The sequence below is a fragment of the Tachypleus tridentatus genome, chromosome 1 (genome assembly GCF_004210375.1).
Source record: "Tachypleus tridentatus isolate NWPU-2018 chromosome 1, ASM421037v1, whole genome shotgun sequence".
NCBI lineage: Eukaryota > Metazoa > Arthropoda > Merostomata > Xiphosura > Limulidae > Tachypleus > Tachypleus tridentatus.
Genome location: NC_134825.1, coordinates 184141073 through 184160804, shown reverse-complemented (window position 1 = coordinate 184160804; position 19732 = coordinate 184141073). Strand labels below are relative to the sequence as shown.

Here is a 19732-nt window from a genome sequence, read left to right as displayed (position 1 = left end):
GTGTAATGATGAATGTCGTTGTTAGATTACGTCATTATAGGTAAATTAAATTTCTAATACCTAATCTACATTGCGTGTAAACAAAACAGTAAAATGTGATTAGGTGTACGTGATTATAGGTAAATTAAATTTTTGATACCTAATCTACAATTAGTTTAAACAAAACAGTAAAGTGTGATTATTCCTACATGGTTATAAATAAATTAATTCTTTAAATTCATTGCTATCACTTGTGAGACGTACGAAGAAAAGAAATTAGAACACTAGTTTAAGTTTAATATTCTAAACAATTCTAATACATCAGTTTTTTATTTGCGGAGTTCGTTTAAAGTTACTTTAAACAAGGTAAATAAATAATAAATACGAGACATTTATTTGATCTGAGCCGCCTCTCTTCCTGTATTTTGTTTTTATCCCCTATACAACAAGCGGTAGGACAGACGTCACGTGCCTCCTGACGTAGTTTTACGTCATCTTCAAGTGAAGATCTTATTTAAAGCCAGACCTGGCGATAGAGTGACAGTGGGTATAGTGAAGGAAAGTTGGAATGAGCAGCGGTTCTTAGCATTAGTTCCATTATCTCTGAAACAGGTACGATTAGCATTAAACTTTTGTTTTTTACTGATTTCTATTTCGAAACTTATTAAGATCTCACGAGAAATGTATTCGATGTCTACCTCTAAAATCTGCCAGTTTTCAGATAACTGACTTTTAATTATATCGACCAGATTTTTTTTTGTAAAATGTCAGTCGTCAGCTCGCTTACCCCAGAAGCGACAGTTTCTCCTATTTCTGTAACTGATTCAGTTCTGACAACTGTTAGCAATGGGACTGATGTGAATTTTGGTCCAAAAAGAGACCCTCTGTCCACGGCAATTCCTATGACCTTAATTTACACGGTTATTCTGGTCAGTGGAGTGGTGGGAAACATCTGTACCTGCGTGGTCATCGCCAAAAACAAGTGTATGCATACAGCCACCAACTATTACCTCTTCAGCCTTGCAGTCTCCGATCTTTTATTACTTCTTTTGGGCCTACCTCAAGAAATGTTCCAGCTGTGGCAACGTTATCCATATATCTTCGGAGAATTCTTCTGCGTGTTTAGAGGTTTGATATCAGAGACCTCTACCAACGCTTCCATCTTGACCATCACAGCTTTCACGGTGGAACGATATATGGCCATTTGCCATCCACTCCGGGCCCACACGATGTCAAAGTTATCGAGGGCTGTTATGGTCATCGTGGCTATTTGGCTAGCCAGTGCACTATGTGCTCTTCCTTTGGCAATCCAATTTGGTATCGTTCACGTATTCTGTACCCTGAAGATGCCCCTGAATCACGCCTTCGAGACCTCCACGTTTCTCTTCTTCATCCTTCCCATGATCCTGATAACTGTCTTGTACATACTCATTGGGATAAAGCTGAGGAGATCCACTGGACCAGACCGGACCGAGGTCGCCTCCAATAGCACGAACGACGTGAAGTCCAACTTGAGACAATCTGTCAAACGTTCTGGTCAGTCATCTCGCAGAGCTGTTGTGAAGATGTTAGGTAAGTCTAATTTGACCTATAAACTAGCTGGAATCATTTCCAGTATCAAACCTCGTTTTTAAACTTGATGTTTACCTATTTATTCAAGGTCGACAGCGTCAAGGATAAAACATATAAATAAATGGTATGTTTGTTTTTAATCGTATTCAATAATTTAGTTTGTTTCAGTATCACGTACGTGTATTAAATTAGTTTTATTTTTCGATTCGGACTGAAAACGAGTTGAATCAAATTTTCATATTTAAATTTTGGAGACAATTAAAGAAACGAGCGTTTTAATTGTCTTCTAAAAGCAAAGGTTTACAATTTGTTTTATTTCCTTATTAAGGGGAAGTGGGCCTTTGAGTCGCAATTTGCAGGTCACAGGTTCGAACCCGATCATCGAAAATACTTGCTCTTTCAATTGCAGAGGCATTATAACTTTCTGTACAATCCCACTGTTCGTTTGTAAAGAGTAGTCCAAGAGTTGGCGGTTGGTGTTGTTGACTGGTTGACTTTTGTCTAGTATACCATTTCTAAATTAATAAGAGCTAAACGCAGATAGTCCTCATGTATATTATAACCACTAGTATTCAAAACCTTTAATTAGATGGTTTACGTTATAACGTTTCCTTGTACCATTTCTGGTACAAGAATTATTTCTTAAACGTGATTCAGTGATATTATTAAATAACAGTAGCACCCTGGTGGCACAGCGTATGTCTGCGGACTTACAACGTTAGAATCCGGGTTTCGATACTTGTGGTGGGCAGAGCTCAGATAGGGCTAAACTTCGAAAACAAACAAACAAGTCTTAGTATTCCATAAATATTTCACAGACCAATATTTGGAACGAACAAAGAATGTTTCTTAAAAAACAACAAGATAATCGTTTGACCATGAACAGGAGGAAGTTGAACTTTTTAGCCACAATGAACAAAGGTGAGAAAAATCATTATGTTCACAATAAACAGGGGAAGTATGTGTATCCATACATAACACTATGTAACACAAATAATACCATGTAACACAAATAACACCATGTAACACAAATTTTGTTCCTGGCTAGTATGTGTTATTTCTTAATTGCTTATGTTGTAAAAGTACAGAAAATGACCATTATTCCCTTCAAACTTTGCTTTTGTGACCTGGATAATGAAATTTAGAAATTAACCTATTTTCTATGTAAAAACAGGCAAATTTGCACATTTTTATTTACATAAGGTCTGAATAAAACAACATATGAATCAAAATTTACATGTATTTATACTAAAGTTACACAAAAATGTTTTGAAGTGAGTAGTTTTTCGCGATTTGCGACTGTAATGTAAATCACTTTCACGTATCAGCCCCAAATATAGTCTCTCATCATGTTTTCCTTATACGCTCCCAGGTTACAAAAGCAAAGTTTGAAGAGAAAAATAGGTCTTTTACATTTACTTTAGGCATAAACAATTGGAAATAACACTTTCTGCCCAGGAACAAGAAAAAGTACATAGTGTAATAGATAACTCGATAGTTCTTAGCTATGACAACATTGTTACATAGTGTAATAGATAGTTCGATAGTTCTCAGCTATGACAACATTGTTACATAGTGTAATAGATAACTCGATAGTTCTTAGTTATGACAACATTGTTACATAGTGTAATAGATAGTTCGATAGTTCTTAGCTATGACAACATTGTTACATAGTGTAATAGATAACTCGATAGTTCTTAGCTATGACAACATTGTTACATAGTGTAATAGATAGTTCGATAGTTCTTAGCTATGACAACATTGTTACATAGTGTAACAGATAGTTCGATAGTTCTTAGCTATGATAACAAGAGGAATAGTGTAATAGATAACTCGATAGTTCTTAGCTATGACAACATTGTTACATAGTGTAATAGATAACTCAATAGTTCTTAGCTATGACAACATTGTTACATAGTGTAATAGATAGTTCGATAGTTCTTAGCTATGACAACATTGTTACATAGTGTAATAGATAACTCGATAGTTCTTAGCTATGACAACATTGTTACATAGTGTAATAGATAGTTCGATAGTTCTTAGCTATGACAACATTGTTACATAGTGTAATAGATAACTCGATAGTTCTTAGCTATGACAACATTGTTACATAGTGTAATAGATAACTCGATAGTTCTTAGCTATGATAACAAGAGGAATAGTTTATGCATAACAAACAGACAAACTATTCGCTACTTTACACATATGTATACAAGTAATTAACACGTAACACACAACACAGTTACATTGCAACAAACATGAATCTCAGGTGTTTTGTGTGTATATTCGTGAGTTGTGTTCTTGGATTATGTGCACACAGTAGGAACACTTATAAAATGAACATATTTCTGTATATGGTGATAGTTAACCATATCCTATACGTCTCGTACACTTTCGTTACGATTGTTTGTTTGTTTTTAAATTTCGTGCAAAGCTGTACGAGGGCTATCTGCGCTAGCCGTCCCGAATTTAGCAGTGTAAGGCTAGAGGGAAGGCAGCTAGTTATCACCACTCACTGCTAACTCTTGGGCTACTCTTTACCAACGAATAATGGGATTGACCGTCACATTATAACGCCACCATGACTGAAAGGGCAAGCATGTTTGGTGCGACCGGGATTCCAACCCGCGACCCTCAGGTTACGAGTCGAGCGCCTTAACCCACCTAGCCGTGCCGGGTCACCTTCCGTAACGAAGAAAGAATGAATACAACGTAGCAGATCGATATTTACTTAGAAAATCTTAAATAATATACATTGAATACAAATAATGTTTTTTGCTGCGTCACTTTGTCATACTGAAGCAACTTTTAACTGTTACATCATATGTCACATTAAACACAAAGCAACTTTTAACTGTTACATCATATGTCACATTAAACACAAAGCAACTTTTAACTGTTACATCATATGTCACATTAAACACAAAGCAACTTTTAACTGTTACATCATATGTCACATTAAACACAAAGCAACTTTTAACTGTTACATCATATGTCACATTAAACACGAAGCAACTTTTAACTGTTACATCATATGTCACATTAAACACAAAGCAAGTTTATTCTGGCCATTTTTATATTTCCTGAAATACTAGAACAATAAATAACAATGGTCTTTGTTTACTTTAAATAATGACTGTAACAAAGGTTGTTTGTTTGTCTGTTTTTAGCGCAAAGTCACACATTACGTTATATGCTCTTTGTACACCGGGGATAAACGAATCCCTGACGTTATAAGTCTGTGCCTTTATTATTAACACACGTAAAGGTATAGAGTAATTTATATTTACGAAACCGTTGCACTGAAAGCGTCAATTTGTGATTTCTCACCAAACTTTGACTTTGAAAGCACCACAAGGTTATATATTGTGAGCAAAGAGTTTCGACGGGGAATAACAGACCTTCTCTAATCATCGGGCCTCACTGACAGCGACACGTAGCGAGGAACAGAGATTCAGTTGACCCAAGGTCCCCTTCAGTTGGATATTTATTTTACAATGTTGATTAACCTTTAGTTGGAGTCAGTTCAGAAGCTGACAGTGTCGTGTTTGTCCTTCTCTAACCACATTTGGCGGAGTTCCATGTTTGTGACGGAAGAAGAAGACATGAAAACATGAACATATATCATGAGGATAATGGCTTGAATGACACGCGCAGTAGAAACTTTCCATTTGCCTTCTTTTGATGGTATCTGTTTTAATGCCTTCTTGGTACTTCATTAATTGAAAATATGCAGTGGTACTGTGTGAAAAGAGTCCCGCATTTAGGGCAGTACAGGACGTGGCCCACCGGAGTGTGAAAATGTGGGTTCATGAAAAATGTAACCGCCGAACACACGAGCGTAACGATTGTTTGTTAGTTTTTAAATTTCGTGTAACGGTCTAATATCACTATCCACACTTGTGGCCTTGGGTGTACCGATCTAACATCACTATCCACACTTGGGGCCTTGGGTGTAACGATCTAACATCACTATCCACACTTGGAGCCTTGGGTGTAACGATCTAATATCACTATCCACACTTGTGGCCTTGGGTGTACCGATCTAACATCACTATCCACACTTGTGGCCTTGGGTGTAACGATCTAACATCACTATCCACACTTGGGGCCTTGGGTGTACCGATCTAACATCACTATACACACTTGGGGCCTTGGGTGTACCGATCTAACATCACTATACACACTTGGGGCCTTGGATGTAACGGTCTAATATCACTATCCACACTTGGGGCCTTGGATGTAACGGTCTAATATCACTATCCACACTTGTGGCCTTGGGTGTAACGATCTAATATCACTATCCACACTTGGGGCCTTGGGTGTACCGATCTAATATCACTATCCACACTTGGGGTCTTGGATGTAACGGTCTAATATCACTATCCACACTTGGGGCCTTGGGTGTAACAGTCTGATCTCACTATCCACACTTGGGGCCTTGGATGTAACGGTCTAATATCACTATCCACACTTGGGGCCTTGGATGTAACGGTCTAATATCACTATACACACTTGGGGCCTTGGATGTAACGGTCTAATATCACTATCCACACTTGGGGCCTTGGATGTAACGGTCTAATATCACTATCCACACTTGGGGCCTTGGATGTAACGGTCTAATCTCACTATCCACACTTGGGGCCTTGGGTGTAACGATCTAATATCACTATACACACTTGGGGCCTTGGGTATAACGATCTAATATCACTATCCACACTTGGGGCCTTGGATGTAACGGTCTAATATCACTATCCACACTTGGGGCCTTGGGTGTAACGATCTAATATCACTATCCACACTTGGGGCCTTGGATGTAACAGTTTGATCTCACTGTTCGATCAGCGAGTCCTAAGACATTGCGGAGGGTGTTGTTAACTAGTTGCCTTCTCTTCTGTCTGTTTGTTTAAAAGCTAGACAAAAAACAGCTGTTTTGAGTTTTGCCAGAATATGTGAAACATAAAACAAGCGAACCATATCCTAGTTTTAAAATGTGAGACAACAGTTACTTTTATCTCGTTACGTGACGGATATTGTTTCTCAGGTACGTATCTATTTATGTAACAAATCCGAGTTATCGGCTTTAACTTGAAAACGAGTTTTCCTACCAGCCATAAACGATTCGAAGCAACATATCTACCGTTAATAAGAGAGTGACGTTCCATATTATATGCTTCTTAATTGTGATTATATCATGTTAACATTGAGAAATGTACATTTTTGTCAGCCAGTTAGTTTTACCTATTTTAAAGAATGTTTCAAGCACGTAATACATATAACACGAGAACATATTTAATCTTCCAGTTATCAACCAATAGCGACACCATATTATTCCTCTAATAACGCAGATCTTAAGTTCATTATTTATAATACATAAAACTATTATTCACTTGACCTTAAGTTCATTACCTATATAAAGGGGCCTGTCCACTTGAGACTAACCAATTAGGCACCAACATTATACATTAAGGTAACAAACACACTAGACACTTAGATCTGAAAACATTAAGGTAACCAACAGTCAAGACACTTGGATTATACAATAAAGTAACCAACAGTTTAGACACTTGGATTATACAATAAAGTAACCAACAGTCTAGACACTTGGATTATACAGTAAAGTAACCAACAGTCTGGACATTTGGATTATACAGTAAAGTAACCAACAGTCTGGACACTTGGATTATACAGTAAAGTAACCAACAGTCTAGACACTTGGATTATACAGTAAAGTAACCAACAGTATAGACACTTGGATTATACAGTAAAGTAACCAACAGTCTAGACACTTGGATTATACAATAAAGTAACCAACAGTCGAGACACTTTGATTATACATTAAAGTAACCAACAGTCCAGATACTTAGATTATACAGTAAAGTAACCAACAGTCTAGACACTTGGATTATACAGTAAAGTAACCAACAGTCTAGACACTTGGATTATACAATAAAGTAGCCAACAGTCCAAACACTTGGATTATACAGTAAAGTAACCAACAGTCTAGACACTTGGATTATACAGTAAAGTAACCAACAGTCTAGACACTTGAATTATACAGTAAAGTAACCAACAGTCTAAACACTTGGATTATACAGTAAAGTAACCAACAGTCGAGACACTTGGATTATACAGTAAAGTAACCAACAGTCGAGACACTTGGATTATACAGTAAAGTAACCAACAGTCTAGACACTTGGATTATACAATAAAGTAGCCAACAGTCCAAACACTTGGATTATACAGTAAAGTAACCAACAGTCTAGACACTTGGATTATACAGTAAAGTAACCAACAGTCTAGACACTTGAATTATACAGTAAAGTAACCAACAGTCTAAACACTTGGATTATACAGTAAAGTAACCAACAGTCGAGACACTTGGATTATACAGTAAAGTAACCAACAGTCGAGACACTTGGATTATACAGTAAAGTAACCAACAGTCGAGACACTTGGATTATACAGTAAAGTAACCAACAGTCTAGACACTTGGATTACACAGTAAGGTAACCAACAGTCTAGACACTTGGATTATACAGTAAGGTAACCAACAGTCTAGACACTTGGATTATACAGTAAAGTAACCAACAGTCGAGACACTTGGATTATACAGTAAAGTAACCAACACTCTAGACACTTGGATTATACAGTAAGGTAACCAACAGTCTAGACACTTGGATTATACAGTAAAGTAACCAACAGTCGATACACTTGGATTATACAGTAAAGTAACCAACAGTCTAGACACTTGGATTATACAGTAAGGTAACCAACAGTCTAGACACTTGGATTATACAGTAAAGTAACCAACAGTCTAGACACTTGGATTATACAGTAAAGTAACCAACAGTCTAGACACTTGGATTATAGAACAAAGTAACCAACAGTCTAGACACTTGGATTATACAGTAAAGTAACCAACAGTCTAGACACTTGGATTATACAGTAAAGTAACCAACACTCTAGACACTTGGATTATAGAACAAAGTAACCAACAGTCTAGACACTTGGATTATACAGTAAAGTAACCAACAGTCTAGACACTTGGATTATACAGTAAAGTAACCAACTGTCCAGAGACTTAGATTATACATTTAGGTAACGAACAGTGTAGATACTTGGATTATACATTGAAGTAACCAACAATCTAGACGTTTATATTGCATTGATGCAATTAATTCGGAGAGATTTATCTTTTCGTCCATCTCAAAGTCTTACACATTAGGCCTAACGTATGTGTGACGCAAGGAAGACCCATCGGAAGGGGTTAACGATCTTTGCGTCATCAGTAGATGGTGAGATGTTAAGAAATTAATTCGCATTACGAGTTGAAATACTTCAAGAGAAAGTCCTTCGGTGTGTTAACATGTTAAATAACTGGTATTTGTATACGAAATGTGTACATTGTACTGTCATCACGTTTCATCTTGCTTTTTGTTATTGAATATTATTTGTTGTGTGAAGACTAAAAATTCTCTTGGGTTGTCACCACTCAAAAACTGAGTGAAGTTAAACATAACTGGTTATCATAGATTGTATAGAGATATCAGGTGTGTTTTCGAGCAGAGAATAAACAAACATTTTGCATTAAACAGTTACAAAATGGATAACTTGTTACTGAACGTCTGATGTGGGACAACTTTTTGTATATTAACGTGTTAATGAACGCCTGGCATGGGACCACCTTCAGTATATTAACATGTGGATGAGCGTCTTACTATAGACTATCTTCTGTGTATAACATGTTACTGAACGTCTGATGTGGAACTACTTTTTGTATGTGGTTATGAACGTCTAACATGGGACCACCTTCAGTATATTAACATGTTGATGAGCGTCTTACTATAGACTACCTTCTGTGTATAACATGTTACTGAACGTCTGATGTGGGACTACTTTTTGTATATTAACGTGGTTATGAATGTCTAACATGGGACCACCTTCAGTAAATGAATGTTAATGAATGTCTGACACGGGACGACCTTCAGTGTATTAACATGTTAATGAATATCTAAAGTAGGACTATTTCCAGCATATTAGCATGTTAATGAAAGTCTGACATGGGATTACTTTCTGTATATTAACATGTTAATGAAAGTCTGACATGGGACTACTTTCAATATATTATCATGTTTATGACCGTTTAACATGGGACGAATTTTGGACATCATAAAAACGTACAACTGTTACAATGAGTGCATTTTGTTTCACACCGGTTAAATATATTTACAAGTATACGCCTCCTATGATATCACTATTAGACCAGTTACATTTTAAAATGGTTTGAATAAGTAGTACTGTTTTTATGTGGATTCAGCCAAACATGTAATCGACGATAGATATGACGAATATAGTGCGGTTGAAATACTGTTACTGTACACTAAAATGTTCGATAATACCCATGGCACTAGAAGAAGATTTGTTATTATAAATTAGCACCAGACCAGCTAATGAAATGTTGGAAGGAAACTAGTTTACTACCTCGAAAGTCTTGGATCGTCTCTAGATATTGAAATTTAAATAATCTAAACGGCGGCACTTGTTCATTGGTAATACATTATAAAGTAGCTTTATTAAAATCAGAACACACTCCTCAGAATACTTTACATATCTAGACAACGCTCTACACAGCCATTATCAGAAATAAGTATTAAGAAATCATATACTTACATCAAATTACATTTACATGAGCCGATATTACAACCTTAGCGCCACCTCGAACTAACGAGCTTGATAAAGCAACAAGCGTATAACTAGATTTTTACCCTCACCCTCATAGTGCCTGAGGGTTAAGTCTTAAAGTTTATAATGCTAAAAATCGGATTTTCGATAATCTTTTTATAGTTTTGTGTTTAACTACAAACAAAAACGAACGATATTCAAACCGTTCACAACTAAATTACACCATGTAACAACATTTTTACTTTTTCTTGTTCCTGGACAGAAAGTGTTATTTCCCAATTGCTTATGCGTAAAGTAAATGGAAAAGACCTATTTTTCTCTTCAAACTTTACTTTTGTGACTTGGATAATAAAATTTTCAAATTTACCAATTTTTCAGAACATTCCAGGTAGATTCAGTGCTTAGTAGCTGATAGAGAATTTTCAAAGCTTCTGGGATATTGTAGAACTTAGAAGAATTTTCTAGAATATTGTAGAACTTACTAGAATTTTCAAGAACCTTTTAGAATATTCTAAAAGTTTCCATGGTAATATATATACAGGGTCTCACAACTCACCACTTCAATTTAGTTCTAGCTGCCTAAGTAAACACATTTACCTATACAAGGAGGCTTTACCAAGTTTCCCTGTTATCTTTGCCTTTGGGACAGCAGGGACACCACAGCGCACTACAACAGGAAGCACTGGCCACAACGGACGGAGTTCTCTGTGGGGAGGCACAATGTCAAGTGTGAGCCACTAGTGGACCTCCAGAAGGTGTTGTTCCCACCATTGCACATAAAATTGGGTCTCATAAAACAATTTGTCATAAATCTTGATCAGGGGTCTGCAGCCTTCAAGTACCTTCGAGATTTTTTCCCTAAGCTGTATGAGGCAAAGGTCAAAGCTGGTGTCTTCGTTGGACCACAAATAAAGAAGATCCTGGAGTGCACAGAATTCCCCAATAAGCTCAGTAGAAAGGCAAAAAAAGCATGAGACAGCTTAGTCGTAGTGGTTCGTGGCTTCTTGGACAATCACAAGGCCGAAAATTATGTGGAACTGGTTGAGGCTCTGGTGAAGAACTACGGCAAAATGGGCTGCAGGATGTTCCTGAAAGTCCGTATCCTTGACTCTCATCTTGATAAATTCAAGGAGAACATGGGAGCATACTCAGAGGAGCAAGGCGAGCGCTTCCACCAAGATATACTGGACTTTGAACGCCGCTACTAAGGAGCGTATAACGAAAACATGATGGAAAACTATGTTTGGGGGCTGACACGTAAAAGTTATTTACATTACAGTCGCAAATATCGAAAAACTACTCACTTCTAAACATTTCTGTATAACTTTAGTATAAATATATGTAAATCTTGATTCATATGTTGTTTTATTCAGACTTTATGTAAATGAAAATGTACAAATTTGTCCGTTCTTACATAGAAAATAGGTTAATTTCTAAATTTCATTATCCATGTCACAAAAGCAAAGTTTGAAGGGAATAATGGCCATTTTCTGTACTTTTACAACATAAGCAATTAAGAAATAACACATACTAGCCAGGAACAAAATTTGTGTTACATAGTGTAATTTATGTTACATAGTGTTATTAGCGGCCAGGCTTATAGAAAATAACGAATGTTGGGATGACAAAAGTTATTTTATAAAATAAAGCAGCAAAATATTAAAAACAAGCAACGTTTCTGTTTTCTTCAATTGAATAATTTATTGAAATTCTACGGTAAGACCCGATTAGTGAAATTAATTGTCTGAGAAATCGGTTCAAGTCAGCTGTACAGACGGTACGTATTGTAATGATTCATAGCCAGTTCATATCCGTGTAAGTTGATTCGAAACTTGGGTATCTTGCGTTAAAGGTTAAATAAAGTGATAGTAAGTGATACAAAACAGAAAGAAAGAGGTAAATATAACAAAGAAGATATTGAATCTATAAATAACTGTTTCGACTATCATATAGTTAGAAACCTTAAGCAACGATTAGTCGTTCTGATATATTTATAGCGTAAGAGGCCTACTTTGAATAGGGTACACCTGACGTCCATACGTCATAAATTACCAACAACATCCTGGTTTCTGTAAGTTATAAAGTGTTTCATGGTGTACATAATGTGTTGTGGTGTTGGATGTTGACAAGGGAAGTAAATATCTCTTGAATGAAATCAATCTGAGCTAATTTTTCTTTCAAAATACACACACTTTGAGATAATCTGATGAAGGACTTAGGGTACAACTTCGTGCGAGTTGTTACGTGCGTCGCTCCTTCCTCTTGTCTGAAAATTAAAATTAAAAACCAAAAACTTCTATTACTTTACAGATATACCGTAAATATAGGATATTATTCTGTTTAATGACGTTACAAACAACTTATATTACTTTACAAATATACCATAAGTATAGGATATTATTCTGTTTAATGACGTTACAAACAACTTATATTACTTTACCAATTATACCATAAATATAGGATATTATTCTGTTTAATGACGTTACAAACAACTTATATTACTTTACAAATATACCATAAATATAGGATATTATTCTGTTTAATGACGTTACAAACAACTTATATTACTTTACAAATATACCATAAGTATAGGATATTATTCTGTTTAATGACGTTACAAACAACTTATATTACTTTACCAATTATACCATAAATATAGGATATTATTCTGTTTAATGACGTTACAAACAACTTATATTACTTTACAAATATACCATAAATATAGGATATTATTCTGTTTAATGACGTTACAAACAACTTATATTACTTTACCAATTATACCATAAATATAGGATATTATTCTGTTTAATGACGTTACAAACAACTTCTATTACTTTACCAATTATACCATAAATATAGGATATTATTCTGTTTAATGACGTTACAAACAACTTATATTACTTTACAATTATACCATAAATATAGGATATTATTCTGTTTAATGACGTTACAAACAACTTATATTACTTTACCAATTATACCATAAATATAGGATATTATTCTGTTTAATGACGTTACAAACAACTTCTATTACTTTACCAATTATACCATAAATATAGGATATTATTCTGTTTAATGACGTTACAAACAACTTATATTACTTTACCAATTATACCATAAATATAGGATATTATTCTGTTTAATGACGTTACAAACAACTATTACTTTACCAATTATACCATAAATATAGGATATTATTCTGTTTAATGACGTTACAAACAACTTATATTACTTTACAATTATACCATAAATATAGGATATTATTCTGTTTAATGACGTTACAAACAACTTATATTACTTTACAAATATACCATAAATATAGGATATTATTCTGTTTAATGACGTTACAAAAAACTTCTATTACTTTACCAATTATACCATAAGTATAGGATATTATTCTGTTTAATGACGTTACAAAAAACTTCTATTACTTTACCAATTATACCATAAGTATAGGATATTATTCTGTTTAATGACGTTACAAACAACTTATATTACTTTACAATTATACCATAAATATAGGATATTATTCTGTTTAATGACGTTACAAAAAACTTCTATTACTTTACCAATTATACCATAAATATAGGATATTATTCTGTTTAATGACGTTACAAACAACTTATATTACTTTACCAATTATACCATAAATATAGGATATTATTCTGTTTAATGACGTTACAAACAACTATTACTTTACAATTATACCATAAATATAGGATATTATTCTGTTTAATGACGTTACAAAAAACTTCTATTACTTTACCAATTATACCATAAATATAGGATATTATTCTGTTTAATGACGTTACAAAAAACTTCTATTACTTTACAAATATACCATAAATATAGGATATTATTCTGTTTAATGACGTTACAAACAACTTATATTACTTTACCAATTATACCATAAATATAGGATATTATTCTGTTTAATGACGTTACAAACAACTTATATTACTTTACCAATTATACCATAAGTATAGGATATTATTCTGTTTAATGACGTTACAAACAACTTATATTACTTTACAAATATACCATAAATATGGGATATTATTCTGTTTAATGACGTTACAAAAAATTTCTATTACTTTACCAATTATACCATAAATATAGGATATTATTCTGTTTAATGACGTTACAAACAACTTCTATTACTTTACCAATTATACCATAAATATAGGATATTATTCTGTTTAATGACGTTACAAACAACTATTACTTTACAATTATACCATAAATATAGAATATTATTCTGTTTAATGACGTTACAAACAACTTCTATTACTTTACCAATTATACCATAAATATAGGATATTATTCTGTTTAATGACGTTACAAACAACTATTACTTTACAATTATACCATAAATATAGGATATTATTCTGTTTAATGACGTTACAAACAACTTATATTACTTTACAAATATACCATAAGTATAGGATATTATTCTGTTTAATGACGTTACAAACAACTTATATTACTTTACAAATATACCATAAATATAGGATATTATTCTGTTTAATGACGTTACAAACAACTTATATTACTTTACCAATTATACCATAAATATAGGATATTATTCTGTTTAATGACGTTACAAACAACTTATATTACTTTACCAATTATACCATAAATATAGGATATTATTCTGTTTAATGACGTTACAAACAACTTATATTACTTTACAAATATACCATAAATATAGGATATTATTCTGTTTAATGACGTTACAAACAACTTATATTACTTTACCAATTATACCATAAATATAGGATATTATTCTGTTTAATGACGTTACAAACAACTTATATTACTTTACCAATTATACCATAAATATAGGATATTATTCTGTTTAATGACGTTACAAACAACTTCTATTACTTTACCAATTATACCATAAATATAGGATATTATTCTGTTTAATGACGTTACAAACAACTTATATTACTTTACCAATTATACCATAAATATAGGATATTATTCTGTTTAATGACGTTACAAACAACTTATATTACTTTACCAATTATACCATAAATATAGGATATTATTCTGTTTAATGACGTTACAAACAACTTATATTACTTTACAATTATACCATAAGTATAGGATATTATTCTGTTTAATGACGTTACAAACAACTTATATTACTTTACAAATATACCATAAATATAGGATATTATTCTGTTTAATGACGTTACAAAAAACTTCTATTACTTTACCAATTATACCATAAGTATAGGATATTATTCTGTTTAATGACGTTACAAACAACTTATATTACTTTACCAATTATACCGTAAATATAGGATATTATTCTGTTTAATGACGTTACAAACAACTTATATTACTTTACAAATATACCATAAATATAGGATATTATTCTGTTTAATGACGTTACAAACAACTTATATTACTTTACAAATATACCATAAATATAGGATATTATTCTGTTTAATGACGTTACAAACAACTTCTATTACTTTACAATTATACCATAAATATAGGATATTATTCTGTTTAATGACGTTACAAACAACTATTACTTTACAATTATACCATAAATATAGGATATTATTCTGTTTAATGACGTTACAAAAAATTTCTATTACTTTACCAATTATACCATAAATATAGGATATTATTCTGTTTAATGACGTTACAGAGGTAGGCCTAAGCCGGTAGCTATGCTAGAAATACAATAAACACTAAAAACGCTGTTAATTTGCACTGAATATATAAAACTAAAAATTTGTTGTTGTTATTTTATTGCTTTTGAGGATTATAGTTATCCCATAGTTTATTTTATAAACACAAAACTCCTGTTATACGTCACAACTTCACAGTTTACATATTAATACATTACGATAATTAGTTGTAAACAGAATTAGAAAGTTATACCGAAAACGAATGCGTTCGTTAAGTCAAAATAGGCTTAAGAAGTTATACGTAAAAACTGCCGCGTTTGTTAAATTGGGTTAATCTGTTTTAGACAGACTTATGTTATATGTGAACCTGATGCATTCGTTTTTTGAAACTTCTCAGTTGTTCATGTACTTATACACTTACATGTGAAAAAACTTTACAAAATTTGCCAAACCGGAACTGACTTATGTAGATTTTCAAAAGATGAAAAATCTTTCCTACATGTTTTTGTTAAGATATGTATTTATCCTATAGTGTAGAAAAAGAAAATGACATACAAAAAATATACTTTCGTATCCTTCTTTCAAGACATATCTTTCAGTGGATTATGTTAAAATATACACGAAATAGAAGTTGAATACTGTGAAAGACTTTTCTGGAAATATTTACAATAATGCCTAACTCTTCAGTTCCAATAAACGTCCCTGAAGGATTTAGGTCTTGTAATACAGAGATAGACTTACACTAGCTCGAACGGAAAGGGAATATACTACTAATGTGTAATTAATGATTTCCACAGGAACAGCTAGGTGCCATGTTTTATTTTCAGTTTCGCTTGTTGTCCGCTCTCTTAAAACGTAATTATTCGTTAGGCAAAACGAGGCTTCATTTATTATGGGCTTGATTCTAAAGAGTAATTTAATTTGTTCCAATTGCCACTAGGGAAGTTCCGAAAAGGATAAACATGAAGTTATAATTCAATTTATCGTTTTCATTTAAATGTAATTTTATATATGGTTAACAACAGACTATATACTATAACTAGGGAATTCGCTAGAAGAAGAAAGAATATCTTAGTAATTTACGATTACAAATTCAAGTTATATGCGAACATAACTTTTGTGCGCTGTATTCTCAGCTACCCCATTACGGTTCTAAACGAGAATAATCTAATAATAATAATTATAGGATATTTCAAGTTTAATTTTTATCCACCACAAATCACTGTAAACAAAGCCTACACATCTATAAAGCCACTTGCCTTTTAGTATTTTTTTGCACCTAATCAAGAAAAAACATCGGGATAATGCCCTTTTGGAAAGACAAAAAATGCAAAGTCTCTTTAGTATGTCACGAGCTTTTAGTGTGGAATCCATAATGGACTAAAAAGACTGTGGGAGAAAAAAATTACAGTTCTTAATCCTAAACGAGTTACGCTTCGCAAGCTTAAGTATTTTAAAACAAGACGTTAACAACAGTTTTTAAAAGGCAATACCAGTTACGGCAGCCGACTGAGTTTACCTTGTACCGGTTAGTGGCATTATGATACAGTGGAACCAATTACAGCTCTAATAAGTGTATCAATAAATCAGATTAGTATATGTATCTATTATACCTAACTCAAACTAATAACTATGTTTAATGTAACTAACTCAGACTAGTAACTCGATCTGTAGTAACTAACTCAGACTAGTAACTCGATCTATAGTAACTAACTCAGACTAGTAACTCTATCTATAGTAACTAACTCAGACTAGTAACTCTATCTATAGTAATTAACTCAAACTAGTAGCTATATCTGTTGTAACTAACTCAGACTAGTAACTCTGGATGTTTCGGTTTTGCAGTGGTTGTTTTCATCAAGAGAACGCACATAATCAGTCAACAAATAGGACCTAAGCACTAGAAACACAGAAAATAGAAGATTGGTAAAGTAAACGGGGCATTTCTTATGTGAACTTACAACCTTTAATATGGCTTATTAGGGTGCCAGACTTCCTTAAGTGTCCAGTTTGATGTCCTCAGTGTTTTAAGGCAACTTTCTCTGAGTAAATACCTTACACAGTCATATAATAATTTATATATCATAGAAGATGGCCAGAGCTTTCTAAACATACATATTGTGTTAAGTTTCTCCACGAAACAAGTAAATAGTGGGGTGTTAAAATTAATTCCAAACCAATGACACAAAAACTATAAGTATGACTCAAGTTTTTATTTTAATTAATCAGTAAACATTTGTGTTTTGAAAATTTGTTATTAGTTGATTAAACCATTACTTTCTCACACACGGCCCCTGCATGGCCAGAGGATTAAGACACTCGACTCGTAATCCGAGGGTCGCGGGTTCGAACCCCATCACACTAAACATGCTCGCCCTTTCAGCCGTGGGAGCATTATAACGTGACGGCCAATCCAACTATTCATTGGTGAAAGAGTAGCCCAAGAGTTGGCGGTGGGTTGTGATGACAAGCTGCCTTCCCTCTAGTCTTACACTGCTAAATTAGGGACGGCTAGCACAGATAGCCCTCGAGTAGCTTTGTGCGAAATTTCAAAACAAACCAAATCAAAACTTCCTGGCATATAAACGAATATCCAAAATGACATCTTGCTATAATCATGCGGTCTCTTATAGTTATTTTCAGTTTAATAATTACAACGTTTTGAGTAAATACAAATATTATAGTTCCAGGAACTATATAACTTGTTCTGATTATACCTTGAACACATGATATCAAGAGATATGTTAGGTATATCCATTTAGTTAACAGCAATAGTTCGTAACTAACATCTGATAAATGTCGTTTTTAATGTTGATTTTAAATATATGTCACTTTTAATGTTCATAATTTTATTTGACATGGGAAGCGCAGTTACTGGAAGTCAAACTACTGGTCAATAAATCGTGTGACCCCCTTTATGTGTTATCCCTTAATTCAGTTTTGCTTGAGAGGGGATATATCGAGTAAATAACGTTTTTCTGCCATAATTAGTTTCCAACACGTATTGGTGATCAGGATATGGTGGATTTGAAATGTACTAGTCATAAATAAGCTACTTTTCTGTAAGAAAAGTCCTCTAAAGTGAGACTACATGACAGTTGTGAATCTCTTTAACCATAAAGCTAACATTTAAATGGGGCGAGTGGTGGTAGTTTTGGGTTTAAATGACTGTTAAGTTACAAAACTAAATCTATGACTAATAATTATAAATCTATTTGTAAAAACAGATAACTTGGTGAGATGTGTATAATGGAGTTCACAGAATGGATAAATATCAGATTAATTTCGACATCTGTCTTTACTAATTCAGAGTTGTATGTAGTTCAGTGATGTTTGTATTTTTAGAATGGATGGTAAACAAAGTCGGTAGCTAAAATAATATCAAAGGAAAAAAGGCAGAAGAGAAAACCTTCTGAATGTTTGTCCGACTTTTACCTGTTTATTCTGGGCACAATATAAGCAGATAAAAAGAACACGTGTGAAATCCAGTGGTCATTTTCATCAAGGTATGAAAGTATGGCAGAATGTTGCCTGAGTGTTAGTTGTTTAACACGAGGGTTTTCAGTAGTTATGTCTTCAAGAACTGTATAACTTATAGGAAAAGAGTTTTTCTAACATTTTCCAGTGGAAAACTGGACACTTAAGAAAGCCTGGTACATTATAAGCTTTTAAATGCCAATAATTTCAAATTCTAGTTTTTTCAAGAAGATACCTCTTACACTTGATAGCAATGGAAATGAAAAGAATTAGAATTAATTTGGTGTACCAAGACCATCCACAGAGAGACCTGCAGTAAATCCGTGTTTCTTAGTAAAGAAAGGCATCTTGTAAGAGGTGATAGCCCA

The 19732-nt window shown here is 33.4% G+C and overlaps 1 protein-coding gene across 1 annotated transcript in view; it reads left to right on the top strand.

The window, feature by feature from the left end:
• The first annotated feature begins 521 nt into the window (after positions 1–521).
• Positions 522–19732, top strand: part of LOC143232065 (pyrokinin-1 receptor-like) — a 144124-nt gene continuing 124913 nt past the window's right edge. The window contains exon 1 of the mRNA XM_076467097.1: positions 522–1551. Within this exon, the coding sequence (XP_076323212.1) occupies positions 744–1551 (808 nt within the window). The 5' untranslated portion in view covers positions 522–743. The remainder of the gene's footprint in view (positions 1552–19732) is intronic.